The 24793-nt window shown below is 40.4% G+C and overlaps 1 protein-coding gene across 4 annotated transcripts; it reads right to left on the reverse strand.

The window, feature by feature from the left end:
* Positions 1–1982: 1982 nt before the first annotated feature.
* Positions 1983–24793, reverse strand: dpr15 (defective proboscis extension response 15). Of its 4 annotated transcripts, none has more exons than XM_070281799.1 (6): positions 24775–24793; positions 12632–13167; positions 8124–8358; positions 6218–6924; positions 5676–5781; positions 1983–2666 (listed from the first exon to the last, which is right to left on the reverse strand). In XM_070281799.1, the coding sequence occupies exons 1-6, from the start codon at positions 24776–24778 to the stop codon at positions 2350–2352; spliced, it is 1905 nt and encodes a 634-aa protein (XP_070137900.1). In that variant the 5' UTR covers positions 24779–24793; the 3' UTR covers positions 1983–2349. The 4 variants fall into 4 exon arrangements, with proteins under 4 accessions (XP_070137900.1, XP_043068215.1, XP_070137902.1 ...); XM_043212280.2 differs by lacking the exon at positions 24775–24793 and adding an exon at positions 18218–18661; XM_070281801.1 differs by lacking the exons at positions 12632–13167; positions 24775–24793 and adding an exon at positions 8746–8803.

Raw genomic sequence — 24793 nt, forward strand, 5'->3', positions numbered from 1 at the left:
GCAGAATTCCATCCGAAAACGGGTGGCAAACGTGGCCGGCAATGGAAATTCGTTGAAAAATTGTGCACCAAATACAAGGGTATTTGGCAGGGCAGGGTATGGTGTGGGTGGTGTTCGGTATGCAGTGCGGAAAGGCTGGTGACAAACTGCAAACGTCAACCAATTTTTTTTTTGTATCCACACTTGTCTGCACAAAAACGGAGAGTGAGTGAAGCCCCGGTGACAATGATGTTAACTAGAGTGTGAAAACTATGATTGGCTGACAAGGGCGGGATGGGCCGTTGTCGGGAGAGGGTTGCCGGGAGCTCTGTGTGTAGTCTGATTTATGCCATATTCTTGCTCATCTCACCGCTCAGGGGTCGTCACCCGCCATCTCCTGCCTCATCACTCTCCTCCAAACTCGTCAACCACTTTGCGTGTGCTTGTTGGAACAATGCAATACAATGCCAAGAACGATTTTCATTTCCATTTTGATTTTTCCTCTCTTTATAGTTTCCATTTCCTTAAATGCCGCCCGAACCCGAAATTATCGTATTGGGGGGCAACCAAACCGCAGTATAGCTGTGAGGATGGAATAATTCTTTAAGAGTTTTTTCAAAATCTGCGTAGCTTTTTTTGGCATATTTCATGAGTAAACACTAACCCCCAAGTGCATTATTAATCTTAATTAAAGTTGAAAAATCAGAAAAAATAATATGAGCTATGTATGAAATGAAAAGTTTTTTGCAAAAAATCATTGACATTTTTGAATAACTCCAATAAACAGTCATATACATTTTTCCACTCTTTTGGATTCCATAAATTGGAATTAGTTATAATGAAAAACCAAAAAATGCTTTTAAAAATTCACAAAAATATGAGTTCAATGCCAAAACCAAAACTCATTTATCTGTATCCCAATTTATAGCTTTTTGATATGGTTTATGCATAGTCAAGCCCTTTCTACCGAGTAACCACCGAAACTAACCATTGGAAAAAGTTCACAGTGCGAAGGGTGCTAATATTTTGACATCCATTCGGTTGTCCTGGGATCCTAGTTTCATATGCATCAGCTTAATGCGTTGTTAGTAAGAATAATTTTTGTCCTTCGTTATTTTTTGTGTGGTGTGGTGGTAGTTTTGGCTGCGACCTCCGGGTGTGCCAAGTGGTGGAGCCACAAATGAATATTTAACTAACTTGTCCACAATTCTGAGGCGGTGCCTGAATATGTGAGTTGACTGACCACCACGTAGCTCCATGTGTATAGTATGAATATTTTTAGCAAAAACTAGTTTGTGGGCAGTGGTGGAAGAGCTTTACCATTATTCACACTAGCCCTGTCTCTTTTTCAGAAAGATGCGATTTAAATTGGGAACCTTGTCATGAAACGAAAAAGGAAATTACTTTGATTCCATTGAAGAAATTGTATTTTATTTATTTGTATTTCTCTTATTTGTAATGGCTTAAGAATTATTGCAAACACTTCAAATCATTCCAATTGATTTTCCATTTTATTTCAATTTTAATTGCAGTAACCTTAGAATGTGGTTGCAAATCAAGTATACGCAACGTTGGAGCAACTCCTTACATTTCTGTTTATTTAGTTGATTAAATTTTGGGTTTTGTTTTAGGTTCTTTTATTTTTTCTCAATTTTTGGCGTAGCTGCGTCTAAAATTTTTGTAAGTCTTTTATATACTAACTAATGTATACATTTTCTTTTGGCTTGCGTGGATTATTTAGAGGAATAGAACGCAGTAACATTCGCTTATTTACACAGATGTTTTTAGTTTATGTATCATTTAATGTTTATGCATAAAGGTTAGCTTTAAGTCTTAGGAAATCAGGGTTATTCATTATCTAAAGGTATACATACATATTTACAATTTATATCTTAAGGAAACTTAAGAAAATGGCATCAAACCCAAAATAATATTACAATTTAAAAGAATATTATCATTTATTTTGATTTATTCGTAGGGTACTATTATTTTTATTTTATTTTATTATTTATTAAAATTCTATCAATACCTTGGTGAAGGTGTTTAATTAACTTATATGATACAACCATGGCCAAATTTTAAAGTAGGGAAGTAGTTTTGTCCTTGGAAGGAGAATACTGTGCATTCTATTTACACAATTCTTGCAAATGCGATATGCTCGAACTTAAGATTTACTTTAAACTTTAATTTACACTCAGATGGAAAACCATTATTAATCTCGATTATTTCGAATAATATTACTATGCATGAAGTTTCTTATGTATTGCCTCGACGATGAGTGTGTAATATGTTTATGTCGCGTAAAATCCTTATTCATAGCCTCCTTTATGGAATAAAATTCATGTGGCCTTGCTCTAGCCGGAGGGAAACTCAAGTCTTGTCTTCAGCCACTTTGGTGGCACTAATTGAGCTGCTGACTCTGATGAAGCTGGTCCTTGATTTTGCCTCGATGGCTGCTCCTTCTGATACTTTTGCCTCTGCTCCATTTACAGATGGTGTCCGGGATATCCTTGCTGTGGCGGACCGGCTGCCTTTCGGCTGGCAGATGTCCCTGGCCACGGCACATTTAATAATCCACAAAAGTGTCAGAAGCGTTGAAACATACCGCCAGTGCAAATAGCCGTGACATCCAATTAGCGTGCTCCAGCTGACACTGCCGGACTTAATGGCGGAGGCGGAGTATTCACCTGCCGATCAGAAAAAAACAGGTTAGCCGTGGGTCGAGAATTTTGAGGTTTTGGCTTTCCAGCACAAATCCCGACCACCAGAGCAGAAACCCAATACCCGCCCAATCCTTTAACATCGCAATCAATTTTATTTTGCTTCAAATTAAATCTACACTGACGCCAATCCAATGCGGCTCAACTCGTCTGAACTCGATTGGATAAATAAAGTGCCCATTGTAATTAAATATTTCTATTGCAAAATTGAACAGCAAACATGAGTGGGTGTGTGCGCGGTTTTGCACATGTATATGGGTTTATGTGGGCGTATCCCGAATTTCGTATACGGATAATATGGCTGATGGATTTTTGTGGTGTCCGCATGAAATGCGCACATTGCAAATATTGAAAATGCATCGACATTGGCTTCAAATTAACTGATAGTATCAAGGCAAATAAACCCTGATGATACCCGCCCAGCTCATTAGAGTCTAAATATTATTTATTCACGGGAATCCGTAAAAGGTTATGCTAATTTTCTAAATTTCATTTAAAATTTAAAATATCACTCTTTAAAGATACTTTAAAATAAAATATTACAAAAGAAGCCGAGTTATTATGGCTTAATCACTTCATTCTCAGTACTAATTTAGTGGTTCTGGTGAATTTCCCACTTAAAAGCGCCCATATGGCAACTGGAATAGTGTACTAGTCCGAACAAGTAAAGAGCCGACAAGTTAACCACAATTAGGCCAAATTAATTATCAGTTTCGCAGTGCTAGCTTTTCCATTACCCCGAGTATCAATTACCATAACCACTATACATATGTATCCTCTGGCAACGGTAACAAAATAATGCGAGTCATCGCAATTCGAGCCTAAAATGAGCTGCGGTCTGGGGAATCATTTATGCAATGTATAGAAGGCTTGTCGAATATGCATGAAATTATTTATTTAAAATAATTAAACTTGAATAAATTTAAGCACCGACCGCACTCTGACATTGCCACTTCACAAAGAGAAAGGACGCGGGTGGCAAGCGAATAAGCAAATTAATTATGCCAGTGAAGTGGAACTGGACCAGGGCTAGGGCCCTTGCTGATTCAATAAATCACAGAGGAAAGTGCAATTATAATAAAAATCCCTTAATAAATAAATGATAATATCATTAAGTTATTAATAATCATTTGTCATGATGCAACGCAGCGCAGTGCAGTGCAACGCAACGAAATATCGTAACGAGCCACAAGAATTGTGAACCAGAAATGACATTAAGTTTATTAACCTTTTCGCACTTATATACGATTCGCGGAAAATGTTATTAAAATTATGTAAAAAACACAAAGTAAGGCGGGAGAGAAAGCTCTCTTCTGGCTGAAATTTCATTATGGTGTGGCACTCAGTCAGGGCCGACACACAGGCACACTCCCACACCTACATGCCTCCAGAGTATTGTTTTTCATTATCCTCGGCTTTAACATGTTTTCACTCATTTGCCCGGCTTAACGCCAGCAAAAAGCGAGTGGCTCTGAGCCTTTTTCTTTTATCTACGTCAATTAGTCGAATATTAAAAATACATTAATTCCGTGTTATAAATGATGTTTGCTTTCAGCCCGAAAACAATGCGGCCATTTCACTGCAAATTAAATTGGAAATTTAATTTTAAAATCTTTGAGATATTTTGCCCTTTCTGATCCGGACATAAGCACCTCTCATCAGTGTTGTGCGTACCTATGCCTAGGCAGGAAAAAAGTGTGGCAACCCGGGTGGCATTTTTATGGCCATTATTTGTAGCTTGACAGCCATCGCCCGGCCTACGGAACTTGTTCCTGTCTGCCCGGAGTCCTGCTGAGAGTCCTTGTCCTTCGTCAGGTGTCATCAGTCACAATCGCCGGGCATTTGTTGTGTCGCCTGTCTCAACTGAGTGTGAGTTTGCACCCGACAGAGTCGAATCATATTGTCAGTGCCGGTGAAGTGGCTTTAAGTAGCGTGCTTCAAACGGAAAACGACAGGCTACAAATAGCTGGCAAACACAGGCGAGCACATGTCGGAGTTGACAGCCAGGACCAGGAACTGGATCAGGAATAGGAATAACAAAAAAAGCAAAGTCTAGAGGGGTTGTTGGCCAAACGATTTAAATGCAAACGGAAATTTGTGACAAGTTCACTTAAAGAAAAATCTGGACTTGAATGAATTTGTAGATATTGTAAATAAATTATAGAAAATTCAGAAATTTAATGACCTTGCAATAAATTCAGTTATGATATTATTGATGTTTTAAAAATATCCCCGAAGATAAAGAAACTTTTAGTTTATCTGTAGCACGACGGATAGACAAATTGTAAGAACAAATGGATATTCAGACAGATAGCTAACCATTACGTTGCGACATTTATAGGTCATCGTCATCGTCGTCCCAGTCTCCATCGTCATGGACATTTACCTCGGCATCACTGTCATTGTTGTCAGCGTCCTTGGTCCTTGTTGTCCAAGTTGCCTGGCGGACATTGAGCAAATAACGCAATTGTGGCCATTTCGAGATAACAATAAAACTGCAACCGTTTCTTGCCTCGTTCCCGCACTTTCGGCTTGGTTCGGTTGGGTTTGCTTTGGTCTGGTTTTGGTTTTCATTTCCAGCATTTCAGCATTGTGCCATTGTGTTTGCCATTGTAGGAAATTGTGTAAACAAAATAAAAACCTCTCAAATTGCCGGAACAGTGGTTTCGTCCAAATTGAAAGTGCAACAAAAAATTATTCAAATTCTCAGATATTTTCCACTTTAATAACATTTTCGAATTTAATTAACCGTTTTTGTGTTTTAGTTACGCCGCCTCGGTATCCACTGTGCGGATATTTCGCGAAAATCAAAAGTCAAAACAAACACAAACGCATCCGAATAAAATTCAATTAAGCTAAATGAAAACTTAATTCAATTGCCGGGCCATCCAGACAAACAGTTAACGCCTGAACCACCACCTCCCCATTTATCCGCCACCTCATTCATACCGCTGCCGTTCTGGCCACCCCCCTTACCATTTAGCACGTGGAGCACAATGGTGCGTGGCGCACTGTTCGAGGGGCTGCATGTGTAGTTGCCGGAATCCAGCTTGACTACGGCCGGAATGATGAGCGAAGCCGCCTGAAATTGTATAATAAAATCATCAGAAACTCACTCGAAGAAAAAGTATAGTATCATGGTAGTATTTTCAACTAGAGTTAGTTTTAGTTGGCATTGTAGTTTGGCTCTATTGATGCTCTATCTTTTAAAATTCGATTTAAATATTTTTTAATAATTTTCACCATCGTATTTCAGTGCATGCATAAGCGCATGTATTATTCAGAGGCCGAGACAGCCGTCAGACAAGATCAAGTGAGGCAGTATTACATATTATAATTTGACAAACGTCGACAATAAAAATTTAATAAAAATTATTTTACCTGCCGCGCATTCACGCCAATTTGTGTAATGAAAAGGCGTTTAATGGGAAATTTTCCCAACATGAAGGGGCGTGGCCTTTTGAGGGGCCTGGGAGTGTCTGGGTGTGTGGGCGGATGTGATGCGGTAAGCCACTTACTGTTATCTGCTTAATGAAACTGCTGCTTGGTAGCAAGGTTGTCGTTGTTGCTGCCACAGTTGTTGTTGTTGTTTCCGTGGAGTCGGTGAATGTGGTTGTTGCTGAGGTGCTCGTCATCCAGGTGTTTGTTGTTATTGCCGAGTCACCTGTCGCCGCCATCGAGGCTGTTGTCATTGTTGTTGCACCATCGGCGGATGCCGCTGGATTTGCAGCTGCCGTGGATGCCAAGATGGGCGGTGGATTGCCTGAAGTCGGAGACGTTGCATCCACATCTGCTGCAAGCTCGGGGGCTGTCGTCCCGGCAACAGCGCCACTTGCCACATCATTCGGTGATATGGCATCTAAAATGTATGAACGTGTTATGGTAGCCAAGCCATTAAGTGACTCCAATGCCGATTTGGATGTCGAGGCTGCTGTTGATCCACTACTGGATGTGGTGGAAGCTGTTGCTGCTGGTGTTGTTGCTGTGGTGGTGGTGGTGGTGCTAGTGGTGGTTGTGCTGGTTGTTGGCACTTCCGCTGGCAGTTCAATGCGTTCAATTTCCGTACGCCAACCGCGACGATTATGCAAATAGATTTGCTTCTGATTGTAAAACCAATTAATGAAAAGCGGCGGCTCCAGAGCCTGGCTAATTATGCAACGCAATTTCACTTGACTTCCGGCCTTCACATGTCGCGTTGACTCCCCAATTAATTCGGTTTTCGGTTCTATGGGCGACAGACAAAGAGAGCGAGACAGAGAAAGTGAGTGGGGTCTGTGGGGCAAGAACTCAAACACAGATTTCGAATGCAGAGTCGGGTAGACGCGAAAGTGCATCGGTCATTGATTTATTGTCTCTGTCATTGCAGATTTATAGGTGTGGTCAGAGGCTTCGGTTTTGGTTTAGGTTTGGCTTTGATTTTGGCGGATGAAGGCCAATAGGTCATTGCAATGTTTGGACAGTAATTTAGGGCACAAGATAGTAGATTTCCTCTGAACACACCTGCGTGCATTTGACATTCCACGTTTATGTATTGTGTTGTTTGAAATCAAAATTGGGTTGATTTATTTAAAATTTTTACAAAACTTTTGTAAAATAAAAACAGTTAGACTATAATAAAATGCGATTTGAAATAAATAAATATTTATTACCTTGCAGAGGGTAATATAATTTTGGTCAAAAATGTGAAACGCTGTGAAGGATCACCTCCTGAGTTGATGTAAGCATAAGGGTTTTGTTTTTTGGATTCTATTACTGGCAAACTTATACGACATATCAAATTTCATAAGAATCCTATAGAGGAATCACGAAAAATGGACAAAAAATATTAAAAATATTTTGTCTCAGGGTTTTTTTTATGCAGAATGGTGAAGAATCAATCAGGAAATCGTTTAAGATACTCCGCTTGAGAATCGGATGAGAATTGGGGAAGATATGGGCATAATTATGAACCCTAGAGGGGAAAACCCCATTTTCAAGGGATCCCATCACGAAAAATGGACAAAAAATATAAAAAATATTTTGTCTCAGGATTTTGATGCAGAATGGTGGAGAATCGATCCAGAAATCGTTAAAGATGCTTGAGAATCGGATAAGAATTGGGGAAGATATAGACATCCTTGTAGGGGAAAACCCAATTTGAAGGGATCCTATCACAAAAAATGGACGTAGTCGATCGGCCAACCATATGTTATAGCTGCCATATAACTGAACGATCGGAAATGGTATTTGGTAAAATACCAACTATTGTATTTTTTAAGATAGAAGCTTTGGTCTTTTTTTTAGATTTCTTATTGTAAGAAATTACGCAATTAGCTTTCCTTTCTTGTTTTATTTTTATTTTTGATATCTTTTAAGTAGAATTATAACGAGAAACGAACCCAAAAAAGTATGCTATGCTTTTTGTGAAATGTACCATTAACTTACCAACAATCCTTAAGTGCACAATTGCACTGGCTTTGGGCTCCGTGGACACCTGGCACTCGTAGGTTCCCTCGTCCTTCACCTGGACGTACTTAATCTGAAGCGACCATCGCTCAGGATTTGGCGAGAAGACCGACTGGAAGCGCTGATCCGCAATAAAGGTGGTCTGGTCCACGGTGAGGATGTGACCGTCCCGCATTCGCAGCCAGGAGATGGGCTTTTTCACCAGCTGCTTCACCTGACATAAATGAGACAGCAAGTTTGACTTCAATTATTGAAAAGTCATTCAATTGTGGCTTTCAATTTTTAAAATTAATTCAATTATCCCCCGCTCAGAAAGCTATCCAAACAGCAAATCCCAGCTGTCCAACCCGAGGAATGGTCAAAGCGATTATGGTCGTAACAATGATGATGATGACGTCAGCAGGACTTTAACTTGTTTACGTTTCTCTACCTCTGTTGTGTGTTTTGGGTTTGTGGTGGAAGGAGTGTCACCGGGAAGGCGGTAAACAATCACGATAACAAAACGACGATTCATTTATGTCAATAATGACAATAATAATTTAGTGGCAATTGGTTCAGGCAGCTTTCGAAAAGAGAAAACACAATAAAACCCATTAGATACCAGGCCATAGAAACGGAAGTTCATCCTTCCATAAGTGATGTGTTATTTTCAATAATTATAATAGCCTATTCAGTTTAGCATAATGTATAGAAAAAGCAATAGAAATACCTATACATTTTTAAAACGGTTAAATGTTTTAAAAGGTTCGCGAATTTATTGTTCATGAGTTTCTGATGTGAATGCATTTTAATGTTTTGCATTTCTTCCGGTGTTTAGTCATCCTTAAAGCGCGGGTTATTATAGCCACTGGCCGAATCGGAGGCGTCATGACAGAGGCAAATGACAGTCTTTTAAACCACTGTCATCAAATACATTGTCGGTGTCTGGGCCCAGACAACGAGGACCCCAGATCTCCGACGACGATGACGACAACGTCATGATTAGATACTATAATCATTTGCGTTTTATGGGCTTGTTGTTGCCGCGCCACTCTTATTATTGTCTTTGTTGTTGTTGTTGCTATTATTGTTGTTGGGGATGTCGCCAAGGAAGAGGAAGTGCCAGACACTGGAGCACGGCTGGCTCCCGAGCTCCACCCACATCCATTCACTCTGTTATTGCTGGTTGAGCACGTGCTGTCAGAAACTATCTATTTTAAATGAATATGAACATCTACGCTCTCAGAAGACAAATCAACTCACTAAACCAAAGACTTTGGACCATAAATTTGATTGGAGACAGTAGCTTTAAGTTGTCAGGTCATATTAGAGTCAAAATGGGACAGTTTAAAGCTCTCTTTTATTATTGGTTTTAGTTTTGAGTAAAAGTAACAAAATTTCTACCCATTATTGAGCATTATACTTAAAAACTCAGCACAAAGAAATATTTTCATTTTCCCTTTATTTTCCATTATTTTCCTTTTTATTTCGAAATGGAAACATCTGATTGGAGGCCCTAATGCATGTTTAATTAATCATTTCCCAGTAGATACACGAGCTGACAAAATTTCCATACAAAATGATTCTGTTGACTATCTATGACAGAATCGAAAAATCATTGATCGAAGCCACTGTGCAGTGTGAGAGTTTATTAAATTTCACCAAACCAGAAGCCACAATGGGGCCGGGATGGGCTAGGACTCTGCCGGCTCTAAGGACATTATTATCGGGCTGAGCATCGACATTATACCCGGCATTAAGTAAAGATGCTTATCCACTCGGGCAAGGAGCCAAGTCAGGACTTCGAGTACGTGGCAAGTGTAAGTAAGTCGGCTGCTACGTCCTGCCTTTTGTCCTTGCGGCTGACAAATATCCCTGTGTGGCCTGTCTCGGCGCGGAACCTGCCTGGCATTAGCTAATTTAAATTTCTCGCCTCTCTCACCGTGTATATTGCGTTTAATTCCGCCATAAAGTGATGGCCCGTCGGCCGTTATCAGATGCCCGAATGTTTGCCATTTAAATATTGTTAATTAGTTTTAGCTGCAGCTCAAGCTCCCGAAAGTGTGTCACATCCTGGCGGGTGGCCCCTAGCCGGACCCGCTTTGTTGCCCTCTCCTTGGAATCGCTTTGTGCCACCATCGCTGCCGTCATCATCAGCTTCAGATTAGGGCTCCGGGTGAGCATCGTTTTCCATCACAGTCGAGCAGACAGCAAAGTTTGCTCATAACATTGCGAATTTTCGTCTAAACTTGTTTGCAAATAATTTCTTTTATTTTGTTGATTCTCTTCTGTCTTCTGTGCAGCGTCTTCCTCATTCTTTTCACACAACAATACACCTCAAAGTGCCTGCCTTCATGTCTGCTTCGAAATAACACAACGCTACAACGAGAAAGTACAAAAATGGGAGAAAACTTTTCGCTGACTTCGCCGAAAAAAAGCAAAATAAAAGAATGACAGCGGGTGGGGCGGAGCAGGGTCTGTCGATTCTGGGTAAAAAATATTCAAGTGCTTGCAGGCAAAGCATTTTTGCGGGATTCCCCCACACTTCCGATTCCTTTTGTGCCGTCTCGATTCGTTATCCTTCAGCTGCTCTTCTTTGTAACGCCCACGGTCTCAAAATGTATTATTAATTGATTAGGTTTAAGCAGATTTGAAGATTATTTCGGGCATATAAATATACACGCGATTCCCTACGCCAACAGCCATCAGCCAAAAGCGAGTGTGGTATATCCGAGTATCAGGCATGTGCGTATGTATTCAAATTATCTGATAAATATTTTATAGTAGATTGTTTTTCGCTTTCGCCCAGGGGAAGTTCATGGTTGAGGAAGCACTTTCTCGCCTGGGAACTCTGCTCTCTCCAGCATATATTCGATATTTGGTTAAATTTGCATACTTATTTATGCTAGAATTGAGACGATAGATAGGTCTTTGTATTCAGGCGATAGTTAACTCTAAATGATTTTGGATGCAAAGAGGCAAGAAAGTGGATTTCAATTTATACAAAACCATTAACGCAGTTAGCCAATTTTGGGGAAATTTGTTCCCCTTTTTGTTTGCTGAAGCCCAAACAAATAAGAACTTAAATGAATTGGAAAATCGGAAAAGCGCTTTCGCAGAATGCGGCAAGTAAAGGTAAGTAAATAAAACCTTTTTCCCCCTCGCTGCTCAGTTGCATCTTTTAATTAACTCGGCACCGGGACTCCCGCTGACTTTTTCTCACAGCTGACTTCCTTCGAATGAGAGCCACCCGGGAAAGTGTCTGGAGCCGTCAGTTAGAAGGAATATTTATTTCTGAAACCCTGCGTTCTACTGCATGACTCTCCCGTAATTTCCTGTCCAAACAGTTAGCAGCACCTCTGGCACTGGCAGCGTTACCATCCAGCAGCGCCAATTATAATTTTCAATGCGATTCGCGGATATGCAAGACCTGGGAAAGGGTGGATCTGGAAGGGTATACGGATGGGGAAGTGGCAGGCGGCAGGCGGATGCAGCAGGCACAGCGCCAAGGAGCAGCAAGCGCGTAACTGAGTTATTAGCGGATACCAGGACACTGCCCGTCCTTCTTTTTCTATCAGTTAGTTGCTCACTCTCTCTCCATCCTCCCAATTTATGCGTACATAAATACGTACTTGTGTGCAGAAGGGATATATAAATGTGTGTAAGTATATAGTCAACTATTTGGGTCATCGTTTTTGAGCAGCTTCAAACAAAAATGTGTCTCCCTTGGCTCCTTCAGCTTCCTCTTGTCTTTTTTTCCACTTCTACACAGAAAATAACAAGATTACTTTTGTGTTTGATGGAAAAAATGAGCTTGAAATAATAAATCAAGAAAACAACTTGCCCTTCTGTTATCCTGAATTATTTTGAAACAAAGAAAATTTAGTCTCATAAATTTTAAATGGCTTATGGGGCGTATGAGTAACTTCATAAAATGAACTTTTTGAAAAATGATATGTTTCCTTAAATCAATATCTTTATATTCCCTCAAAAACTAAATTTTTTAAAGTGCAATCTCAACTGCTTATGTATGCCCTTTGGCCAGGGCGTGGCATCGACATCAGCATCGGCAATTTCCGGTTTTGTTTTCGTTCAGTTCCGACAGCGGCCAGCGTAAATTAGTTCAAAGCTCTAAAATGGTAAAAAAAAAAGAGAACGGAAGCTGTGCCAATCGATGCCACATCCCCTGGGCCCTACATCCTGAGACCCTCCCATGGCATCCTCTTGCGCGAAAAACTGATTGGACCGAGCCGGAATTGTATAATCAGCTGCTTATTATAAATTATCAATGATTAATAAAAATGCCTTTGTAAATATTTGCACAGCCAACAAATTGCCGGGAAACTTCTTCTCCCAGATGGATGGATTGTTGGGTAAACAGTGGAGCCCGAAAGAGTTTGCCTGACTGATTGAATTTTCATGGAATTTTCCGAGCACTTGTGCCAAAGAGTTTTCTCCGGGATGTGCTGGATATTGATTCGCATTTCGGTTCTGTGGATTCAACTTACGTTGCATGGCAGATAGGCGTGGGTGCCGGCCTGGCTAATTATTGTTTGGTAATCATCTATTGTCGGCGGTGGCTTCAGCGTGGTGGTTGGGACAGGTCGGCGAGTGGTGCGCCTTGTGGTCGTTGTTGTCGGAGCTGGCTCAGTGGTGGCTGTGGCAGTGGTTGCAGCCACAGGCGGTACAGCCAGTGTGCCATTGTCGCCGTGCGTGATTCTGTAGCTCTGCTGCTCCTGGACATTCCGACTGCTCATAATCAGATTCGCCTCCAGGGCAGCGGTCAGGCGCTGATCGCCATTGTTGCTGATGTTATTAATGGCGACATTGTGCTCGGAACGATTCTGGGCTGCATCCAAAGCCAAAGCCAGAGCTGCAGCTGCCATTGTTGGCCTAAATGCGGCTGCTTTGTCCGATGTCCGGGCCATTTGCGTTGTCGCCGGAATTAATGCCTCGCGCCTTGATTGAGTTCTTTGAAGGGGTCGCCCATTTGTTTCGCTGCCGTTTAATATTGATGTCCCTTCCGGCTGGCTGGCTCTTGTTTCTGTAAGAAAAAAAGATACACAAAACGAAGAATGAATAGGTTGTGAGTGGAAATTAATGACTTAGTGTTTTGTTCATTGTCCACTGTCCCTTGGTCGGCTCCCAAAACGGCTTACTTATATTTCAAATGCTCTGATCCCCATTTATCTGAAATACTCGTTACGACAATTAAAACGATTTACGGTCTCCACATTTCGGTTCAATAAATTAATCTTAATTTTTCGACAACTACTTCTCAATGGCCAGAGCTTAAGTTGAGTTTCAGCGGAAAGTGAAATTAATTAGCTAATTACCGACTTGAATTGATTTGCATGTACTTGAAGTTGAGAGGGTGTCTAACTTTAACAAAAGAGCGAAGTTTGAGCCCAAAGCTGATAATTGGAATAAAATTCTTGTTGGGTCGTCTTAGCAACCCAAGGTTGGATATAGAGGGAGGATTCGTGGTACTCCTCGATTCATGGCCACCTGGAAAAGCAATAAAATATACACGAAAATGGGTAATAACTTATGCGCCTTTGACATACGATTCGAGTACTTTTGGGGCTTCCTTGGATGCAGATTGCTGCACAGGAAGAAATTTATCCCACTTATCATCATAAAAATATTTTAGGGAGAAAAACTTAGGTACAATTTTTAATTCTTTAAAAATTTTGAAATATGTTGAATATATAATAAAGTATATCTTAAAATAAATATACTTTTCTAAATTTTCTCTAAATATATTTCATTCCTCGCCCTCACACATTCAGACAGCGAGTAAAGTTGCCAAATTGGCGCCATAAATTTTGGGAAAAACTTTTGCAAAAGTCAAAGATAGAAACAGCCAAAGAGAAAGTAAAAGTGAAAGTGCGAGAGTCGGAAAATAGTTTTCAGTCTGATGATAAGAAAGAAAAGTAAAGCGAGGGATGGCGCTGCCTGTTTCATTATTTTAATTAAAATTGGCAGATATTTTTTATTGGCAATGCAAAGCAAAGAGTACCTAGATGACCCATCTTTAATTAACTAATGAACAGTGATCCCACAAATACTCTGCATGCCAATCATCAAGAGCTCTTCATTACCCATTGAGTATCGTGTGGAAAGGAGAAAGTTTTCCATAGAGACGCGAGAATAGATGGGGCCTCCGCCATTTTCTAATCAAGTTCAGCGTATTTTGTTCTGCTCAAAGTAAATGCAAAACTCTGGAAGCCTCTTTTAACGGTCCGGGCCAAGTCGTGCGTATGCTGTGTAGCCTATGTGTATGGTAGAGAGTCGCGCTGGGTGTCTGGGTGGGTGTGTGTGCGTTATCATGTTTTATGTTTATGCTTCGTGTACGTGCAATAAAGATAAAGCGATTGCATATAAAAAACTTTTTAATTGCCTGCACTAATGATGCACTGCAGCCAACTTGATTATAATAAAGTTACAAAAATTCCATTTCCCTGAAGCACAGTGGGCACAGGATATAGGTATATCCAGTTACTACTAACTAAAGAAAGTTTCTAGTAAGGGAGAATATTTTCACAGGGCTGAGGTACTAACTCACCTCATTAGTTGTATGAGTTCAACCACTAACCATACAGCATACTAACTACTACTACTAACCATGCTGTATGGTTAGAGGTTCAACGCTACGTATACGTAATTTTTCTATGCTTATTTACCATACATGTTATTATTGGAAAATCCCAAGGTATTCTTAATTATAATCTCCGTTAAAAAATGACGGAATAATCTTCATATTTAATCCAGCATTAGTCTCATCTCAACCCACTGTCCGGCACTTCAACTCATTTGCCCGCAAAACATATAAAAACCAACAGCTGGTGGCAGACGAGCCAAGGAACTCGTCAGCAGACAGGCGGTGGGTGTGGCACAAAGTAGGCAAACAGGAGAGGGGCGTGTCGACCAGCGATGAAACAAATCAAAACAGCGTAAAAAAGTGCAATAAAACAGGCGAATTACTTGGAAGTCCGGACTCCGGACCTAAGAAAAAATGAAAACAAAATAATAAACTCAAATTATTAAGAAAAAAATTATCATTTAGGCCAAAGCAGCATGATGGGACTGTAAAGGGAACTCAGGGTCTAAAAAGGAGACGACTGAGTGGTTGAGAATGGAAGGGGAACTGGCGGGCCCTTAAAAATTTGCTTAATCTTTCCGCGCCAAAACAGAGAGGAAAGTCGCAAACTAAAAAGTTGTAAAAGCAGGCACGAACACAGACCTCCTTCCCCCACTGACACCGCCACTGTAAAAACAAATTGTGCGCAAAGCTAAAAAATAAAAAAAAATATGTGTATAAAAAACCGGAGACACAAACAGTTGCGACGCGAAGCGGCTTCAAGGAAATCAAGGCGAACACTCGACGGAGAACGGAGAAAAACTTGCGTAATGAGGCTGATGGGGCGGAGAAAAGCGGATGGGGGAACTCACACATAAAATGAGCCTCATCATGCAGAATTTCATTGACTCTCCACGACGAGGACGATGATGGGGAAAATGCTGCTGGGACTGCAAGGAAACTTGAGCGGCATCCTTACACTAAAAATTAACCGAGCAGGCGAACTCCCAAGTCCCGCGGGCATTTTTAGTCGAAAGTGTTTTAATCAAACGCCTCTCTACACTTGCCCCAGCCGGGAAGCCTGTTCGGGGTCAAAGTTGCTCCTTAGTCTGTTTTTGTTATTCTTGTGTAGTTGCTTGTTGTTGTTTGTCAGACTATATTATTGTTATGAGAACAATAATAACAACCACTGCGGAAGGAGAGAGTACTATGCGAAAAATCGCAGCTGAGAAATGGCTGATGTTCTTTGATTAAACTTTTTGGATGATAAAATATTATAAACATGTTCTTTTAAATAAAGTAATCGTTCTGAACTAAACAAAACTAAAAAACATAATATTAATACAAACTAATTTGGATCTTTCTTCAAAAATCAATAATTTTAGTTCTCAATCTACTATAAAATATCTAAAATATTATAAACATGTTCCTTTAAAAAAAAGTAATCTTTCTGAACTAAACTAAACTAAACTAAAAAATCTATACTTTTAGTTCTCAATCTACTAAGATTTAAAGCTTGAAGGCTCTTAAACGAACCTAATATTTTAAGATATTTTGATGCTAAGTTTATGCTTATTTAGGGAGGGAAAGAAAATTCCATGTTATTATGTTTTTCTAAAAACTGCTTTTTATTTAATTATAATGTCCATATATAAGGCAAGTTAAAAATTCCAGTGTACTCCCACGGCAGGCCTACTGACTGATGTCCGTTGTGTCCGTCTTGGGCTGACAACATTTCGACACTTTTCCTAATTATGATAGTCATGTTGCCGGCATGATGAGCCTAATTCTGGTGGCGACTATTACGATGATGATGATGATGGAAATTGGCTTAACCCCAGGGCGCTCGGCCGCAGTTGAGGAGCGGCGCAATCTCCGCAATGGGGAAAGACAAGACTAAGGACTCTCGGCCGGACACTCTCATCAAAATGCCAGCCTAGTTATCACCCATAATGATGACGGCCGCAAAGTGTGGATGAGGTTGAGGAAGGGGCGGCCGAAAGCGGGCGTAACTTTGTGTAATAATTGTTGTTAAGCGTTTAAGTCGGGCGTGCCACTTTGGCGGCTAACCGAGTGGCATCTCGTGGGAGAATAACCCAGGACTTGAACAAGTTATCGCTACCGCAAGGCAGTCAGCCAGCCAGTCAGCCAAAAAGCCAACAATGGAGCGAAGGTCGGACGGAATCTGCGCTTGAGTTAGGTTCGTTTTCGGGACTGGCTCTTCTCGGTTACTTCACTTTTTGCTACAAGCATTCAATGGTGCTCAAGCGGGCAGCTGAATTTGATTAAACAAAAGTAAAAGTTTTGAAACTTTTTTATTCCTCGGTCCATTTTTCACCCTATCCCCCACCCCATCCCATACTTGTTACTTTGATTGTTGTTATTTTTCGTTCAATTGGCTGAATCTCCTCAAGCGTTTCGTTCATCACTTTCATGGCCAAACAAATCGAACAGCTTCCGAAAATGGGGTTAGTGGCAGTGGTATATCCGGGGGTGTATCAAAGTTTCAAGCTTTTAACACAATTTAAAGCATCCAGTGCCACACCCATCAAAGCTGGCGTCCCCTTTTATTGAATTTTTCCCTATTGCTCGACCTTGCTGCAGTTTTCCCATTGCTTTTGCAACTTTTTCATTAAAAAAAAGGAAAACAAACAGAAAAACCTATGTAGGCAGACCTGGAGGAATGCAGCGTTTGATCGAGTTTGGTTCATTGATGAAAATGTCGAGAGTCACTTTCGTTATGCTTTGGTCTCAACTTTTAGTTTAGCAATTTGTGCCCTTTCATGTAACCATTTTGATTTTAATTACCTTTCTTTCTCTCCCTGGTTTTTCATCTCTATTTTCTCATTTTTTTCGATAAAAACTGAAATTCGAGGACCTCTTCGAAGCTTTTCTGATTTATTTTTCAGGGAAAAACTAAGCACTTTAGGACTTCCATTAGAATAAATGTACATTTTAGTTGCAAGTATAAATTCGAAAACCAGTTGACCATTTGGCCTGCCATTAAATATTTTATTTAAACGTCAATATTTTACGTCTAAACAATTCTTCAAAATTCCTGTTCTAAGAATGGATCTCTGATGAAAATATTTGTTATTTGGAAAACCAATTAGGAAAAATATTTGTTATATGCTTTTAAATTGTATTTTTGTTCCACGAAATGACTTGAATTTCCAGGCTACATAAACTTATCTGCCAAAATGCCAGTATAATTTAAATTGACCCTGACAAAGAAAGTAAAAAACGCTAAAACCAAGCTGCGTCGCACCCGCTTGTCTCCCAACACTGTCATATTTTGCTTTACCTCAGACAGACGGCCCTAAAATATTCACAAAGGCCAAATACACACGGCAGCAAATACCCCGAATTCACCCACAAAATGCTTTTAAGCCGCGCATATCAAATTGTTTTTAAGGAAAACACGAGAAAAAGATTCTGGCAGAGGAAGGCGGGTCATTTAATATGCGACAAATGTATCGTAAGAAATAATTTCATATTTGACGCAGCTTACCCGGCAAGCAGATGAGCAGGGCCAGAAGGATCAGGCTTCCCGGCATCCTGGCCAACTCCATTAAAGTGCCAAGCAAATTGATAATCCTTGCTGCGTGTCGGTTCTGGGATTGCGAGCTTCGCGTTCGCGTATCCCGTGTCGCGTTCCGCGATTCGGTTCCTTGGTTCGCGGTCCTTGGGCGGCTAAATCCTTTGGCCTTAACTGGGTCACATTGGCTGTCGTCTGGCGGCGTTGTGCCGCTGGAGCCTTTGCAAATTTATCCCTGCCGCGGCCCCTGAACGGAGCAGTATTCGTTGCTCTTTTTAATATGGCGTACACGCCTTGACACGAACTGCAGCGATATGTTCTTCTCCTTCGCGTGGTTGGCTGTTCTTTGGCGCACAAAATCGCAGGGTTAACATATTTTCAAATTGCACTGCACGGTAAGCTTGTCGAGGCAATCTAAAATAACTAAAAGCGAAAAATGTCGTATGGTAAGCTGGGCAGCAAGAACAACACGTGGCCAATTTTAAATATTCCCACAATTCCTAACCGGTCGAGCAAGGCTCTGTGTTTTGGGTCCCTTACTCGTATCCTTGTACAACCATCCTAAATTCTCTTGCTCCTCCGTCCGTGCCCCAGTTTATGACCGGCATTTTGCGCCGAGTCCTGTTTTTGATATGTTTGTGTAAGTTTTTGGTTGGTTTTAGTAATGTGGGTGCTCTTGGCGTTAGTTATCCAACCAAAATGTTTCCAGTTTCAAATTCTCAAAACCCAAAATTCCTTAACAAAATTTAACTTTTTTATAACTTGAAGAAAATAGGAACTTTTAGTCCTTTGATAAGATAATTACAAACGTTAGCTTGTAAAATATTACTAAATAATATAAAAACAATTTGTTTAGTTTTTCAATGCATTTAAAGGACAAAACCATAAACGGAAAACATATTAACGTTATGAAGGAGAAATAGATTTCCGGAATCAGACCACATGTAGTTGGGTAAGCTTCGGCATGGGCATTCCATTTGCCTCCTGCTTGTGTTACCTCATCTTTCTTTTACGCCCCAGACTATTTGGCATTAACGAAATTTATTTATGCGGGTGTTTAGTGGGGCGTAAAAGGAGTACATATGGATGGCCAGCCATCCGGCAGCCATCTAGGAAGCAGACCAACACGCCCACCGTCCCAACTTACAAATGCAGGACACGCGCAGGATGAATTGAAAGGATTCTCGATGGCCAGCCCAGGTGGAGGCAGATCGGAGCCGAACGAGTCTGGCTGCGAATAATGATTTAAATGCTGTTTTGTCTTTGCCAACAGATGGGCTTTGAGTTGGTCTCTGTCCGTGAGTGCGAATGCCAATTCGATTGCCAGCTTGAGTCTGAGTCTGAGTCTGAGAAAGGCCAGGCATACATAAGTAATGGCGGCGGAGTAGGTAGCCCAATGAAGCGTTAACTCAAATGTTAAACAAATGTAATGTTCCGGACGACTGGCTCATATGCATTAGGGCTGAGAAGGAGTTGGACCTTGAGCCAGAGCCGTGGATAACACAAATAATATTAAATTGATTGCACAAACAAAACAGAAGCGGAAGTGTAAATGATTTAACACAATTCCCATTTCTATTCGCATTCCGCATCCTCGACTTCTGACTGTTGTCCGTCTTGGTTCTAGCCATCTGCCTTCCGGAACACTCAAACATTTGGACCTTGCTCGACGGCGTGGAAAGCGGGAGGTTCTTGTGTCTTGTAATTTAGTTTATTTCGATTGCCGTTCAATTTTGAAACTCGGTCATCAATTGTTATTTTTTATTGCTACTTTGATATTGTTATTGTGGTTGATTGTGTATTGATCCAGTTTTTTATTTATTTTTATTACACAAAAATTAAAATTTATTAGTCTAAATATTGTTAAAATTTAAACATGTAGTTTTTTAGTTTTTAGGTTTTGAATTCAAATATTTCTGTCAATATCTTTTTATTTTATCGGTGCGAAATTAGAAAGGATTAGTTTCAGTATTTGTTTATATTTTAGTCACTTGCAATTTATATTAAAATTTTTTTATTTATTTTTGTGAAAATTACTTTTACTTTACATTTATTTTTTTAAAACTACACCGCGTCACAAAGTCAGATCACTAATAGTTGTCACTGATCGTTCTTGTTTGTATTTTTGTGAAACATTTATAACCCTCACTGTTAGACCAATTTAAGTTCAACGGCTTGAAAGCGAGAAGCGAACTACGCTTGACACCGGCCAAAAGGAAACTAAGCCAAATGGCGACACCTTAACAGGCAAAACCAATCGGGTCCGAAGCGAGCCGAAGGGTGCGTTTCGGTGGCGTATACGCAATATTCGTAATTTCCCCCTAACAGCTGTAAAAGGTTAACAGCCCGAGAGAGAACGACCGGGAGCGCAATTCTGTTAAGTTCATGCTGGTGATGTTAACACGGCCATTTATGCTAACGAAACAAATGCAATTACACGCGTAAACTGTTCTATTGTTATTTGGGATGTTTTATGCATCGAGTAGTTAGGAAAATTACTCATTTGGAATTTCATGCAAATTCCAGCATAAAATCTGAACGAGCCTGGGGACCTCCGGGGCCTACATTATCATTTATGCCTGGTCAATTAAATGTCAAAGGGTTTTGAAGCCGGGAAACCTACGGTTATGGCATTTTAACAGCGCGATAACATAATTCCTCATTAATGGCGGACCAAAGGCACTTTTTCACAATGCTCAGAAAAGTGCTGGCGAAAAAAGAGAGAGGAAAAACAAAGCGGATATAAAGGATACGAATGAAAGTGGGACAGCAGCAGCCATCCAGCCAGCAGAGGAAACCGCATTAAGAACGCGTCTTGGCCGGATATGCCATGGCAAAGTGCAAAACACTGGGATAACTAAGGATATCGGGGACTCGCAGAGAGCAAAGAAAACAAAAGACCAAATTATAATGCAGACGAACGGCCATAGACGTCGCCGCGAACGGCGAAGATGTTCGCGAGGGGTTTCGCAAGTGTGCATTAGAAGGAGGAGTCACAAAAAACGGAAGCTTTTGCATAAAATTCAATTTGTCGTGTGCAGCAGCCATGAATATGCCGAACTCCGGCTTTAAGCCGAACCTGATGACGGCGCCTGGGATCTACACTGATAAAGAAATCTGAGTTCTTGTTGACCTATTTTCAACATTTCAGTTGCTGGTGGCATATTGCATGCTTAAATATTAATACGAGCCAATTAACTTTTTTTAGACATTTTTTAGTAAATTTGTTATTTAAAGTTGACATTTAACCTGCGGTTACATATAATTAATATTTTAGACCGTTTACAAAGTATTTCAATTGTCAATCATAGCTTGCTCCTGTCAAACAAAAGAAAAACATGCAAACCTTGTAATGCACTTTTTTCGATAAAAAAATCACAATCACAAAACACAATTTTTTATCCAAACAACAAGATTAATTTATGCAATTCAATAGCTTTTGACATTTTATCCCGCAGTGCACTCCGTTTCGGCCATACCTCCCTCTACATCGTAACATATGCGCGAAATTACTTACGTTGTGCTGTCAGTGACAGTTTCTGGCTGGTTTTGGCCCTATCCACTCTCCATTCCGGCCCAATCCCAATACCATCTCTTTCCCGGCGCCCACAAAGGCTTGTAAAACAATGGCTGCACATGCAGAAGACACATTCACTTTTTAAAACACCGCACATACGCATACAATTGCGACTATTTTTATTGTTTATTTAGTTAAATAATTGAACCACCCATGAGCACACACAATGATTGCTGAATTAAAACGATTTTTGCACACATTTCTTTGTTTCATTTGATGCAGTGTTATTGGAAGGCCCGCAGCTAATTTTGTTTCACAAATTCAAAACAGTGAAAAGTATGAGTTAAAAATATTTGTCTATAATGCCAAAACTCGAAAAGTTTATTACACAATTTCATAAGGGCTTACAGGATCGTGTCGAAATGAATTGAATACATTTTGCTTTGTTCAATGAACAGAAAACTAAATGAATTTTAAACTATATGCTAAAACCACTCCAGCTAGCTTTTAAATTAACCAGGTGAAATAGTACTTCACTTCAATTTTCATTTCCTTTCACTACCAGCTAAAAACAATCGCGCAAATTACCCAAGCCAGTTTGAATTAAGAAAAAAATTCTGCTTAGCCGTGCACTTTTCTCAATAGAACTCAATCATGCAAGACCCTTGGAAAGGAATTCCTCCTCAGCTGTCCTTTAGCCCTACTCAACTTTTGCGCACCTTTCACTTTTTTCTTACAACTCATTAATCACAGTTGTTGAAGGGTGAGCAAAAAATTAAAAAATTTCAAAGGAGCGGGAAAAATAATGTGCCTGCTCAAATGGGTCGGTGAAATTAATGCGATTAAATTGGACAGACACTTGTGCCGACTACAAAAGATAATCAAATTAAAATCGAAAACAGATTTTCCAGCTTATTGCATAAAAAGCACGAGAAGAGAGGATTTGCTGTGTAAAAGCGGAGAAATGACGTTTTGAATTCAAGAGAATACCATTTAAATCTGATGAAAGTTGATTCGAAATGAAGTTTAAATTAAACACTACTACCATAAACTTATACAAAGTTAGACCTTAAACAAAATAGTAGAAATTTCATAAGGTAAAACAAAGGGTGCACTGGTGAGAAGTCTTTCAACCATCTAATTAAAGCTCGAAATCACTGACTGGTATTTCCAGCACTGGCTGCCAGGAAAAACATAAATTTCAGGGCTGAATGTTCAGCAGCCACCAATTAATTCAAAATTTATAGCCAGTCAAGCACTAAGGCATCATCATTGTCCAGTGCCCGGCACATTCATCGTGTCTGGCTAATGTGACTCCATGGGCGGCTATTGAAAGGGTCTGGTCGGTGGTGAGGGCGGTATAATTCCCATGTAGCTGCTACTGATGGGCCCGGAGTGGACAAGAAGTGTAGTAGAGTGGAGTGGTTCGGAGACTGCAACAAGGGACCACATTAGCCGCAACGGCCGTGTGTGACAGCTGGACGATGTCAAATGTATGAGTATGAGAAGAACGCCTGTCCTGACTGTGTCATTTATGCATTGCCGACTGATTGATTTGGCACACTCTGGAGTCCCTGCTCTGGGAAGAGTCGAGTCAATGTTGAACGAATGTTTCTGCGGCTAACATGTGCAGTAAAAAAAATTGTTAAGCTTAGATTTAAAAATACCCAGACTACAACTATTAGAACAACTGAAAATTTTTCAAGTTTGAAAAGTGTTTTCAAAAAAACATTATATTTATGCTTTTGTTTTCTAATTTTTCTGATGTTTCCAAGAAAATAATTGAGGTGTGCTGCTACGAACGAATATGGTATGGCCTTCAGTTACTTCTGGACCGCAATTACTGCGCCAATTATGCGACATTTTGCAGAAAACTATCCTACATCGTATCACATGGAAAGATCATTTCAATTTGGTACATTTAAGCAGAGTTGATAGCATTTATGGCGGTAAACACAGCAGGGAAGGCACAGTAAATGAAGCCTTAAACGCAGTTCAAATAACAGTGAAAATCTTTTTGCAAATCCTCTAGGCAACAATTACACATTTCGCCCTGACTCCGGCCGGCTGCCTTGTTCCCTACTGCTCTGGCCTGTTCTGTTCTGGGTTGGCATTAATGCGGTTAGATTGTGTAACCTTCATCTCAGTCGCATGAGAATAGTCCTTCGGCTGCTGGCCCCTGCCAAAAAGTGCCAAAAAGTCTAAAAAAGGAAATACGTTTTTTCAGTTTTGGGTAGATGTTGTTTTGGTGCTGTGCTATACACAGGCATCGCATCCTCTGCATGACAACTTCACTCTGTTGCTCCATTTGCAACATTTATGGGATTCCGTATGCTATTGCCGGAATGTGTGTGCGTTCGCTTGTCTGTGGCTGTGTGTGCGAGAGGTCATTTTATTGTTTCCAGACAAAATGGTCAAATGGGAATTTGGTTTTTAGCTTAGCTTTTTCGACATTGTGTGTGTGTGAGCAGCCTATAGATTTAGATTGAACTGTCGAACATGTTACTGGGATCTCTTGGATTCAACTGCCCGCGCCCACCCAATCGAGGGTAGCTTTGGGGGATGACCAGCCAGTCGGTCTCTTGGTCAGTTGGGCAGAAAAAACAATGCAAATGATTAGAATAATCGCCGTAGGTGTTTGACTGAGCCGGACTTACTGGGCCATAAACACAAATTCCAGCCTCCCCCATAAAAGTTTCCACTTTCGCCACCCCAACGATTTTATTACTCTCAATTGACTTTTGGGGCCGAAAATCCTTTTTCCCAAGCTCAGTTTCAAATTGATTCGGAAGAACATTTATACTCATATATGTACCCAGACCAACTTAAAAATAACTGTCATTGGTTACGCTTATTTAGAGTAATCGATGATAAATTTTCAATTATCAATTACAATACGCAAGCAGTTGATTGCAATCTTTAAGAGAGATTTATTGCCTTTGTTCCGCTGACTTTGGAAAATAATTTACCCACTTTTTACCTTTCCCTCCACGAAGTGTTTTATGAAACTCACCCATTTCGTAATGCAAATT

The sequence above is a fragment of the Drosophila bipectinata genome, chromosome 3R, assembly GCF_030179905.1.
Source record: "Drosophila bipectinata strain 14024-0381.07 chromosome 3R, DbipHiC1v2, whole genome shotgun sequence".
Lineage (NCBI taxonomy): Eukaryota > Metazoa > Arthropoda > Insecta > Diptera > Drosophilidae > Drosophila > Drosophila bipectinata.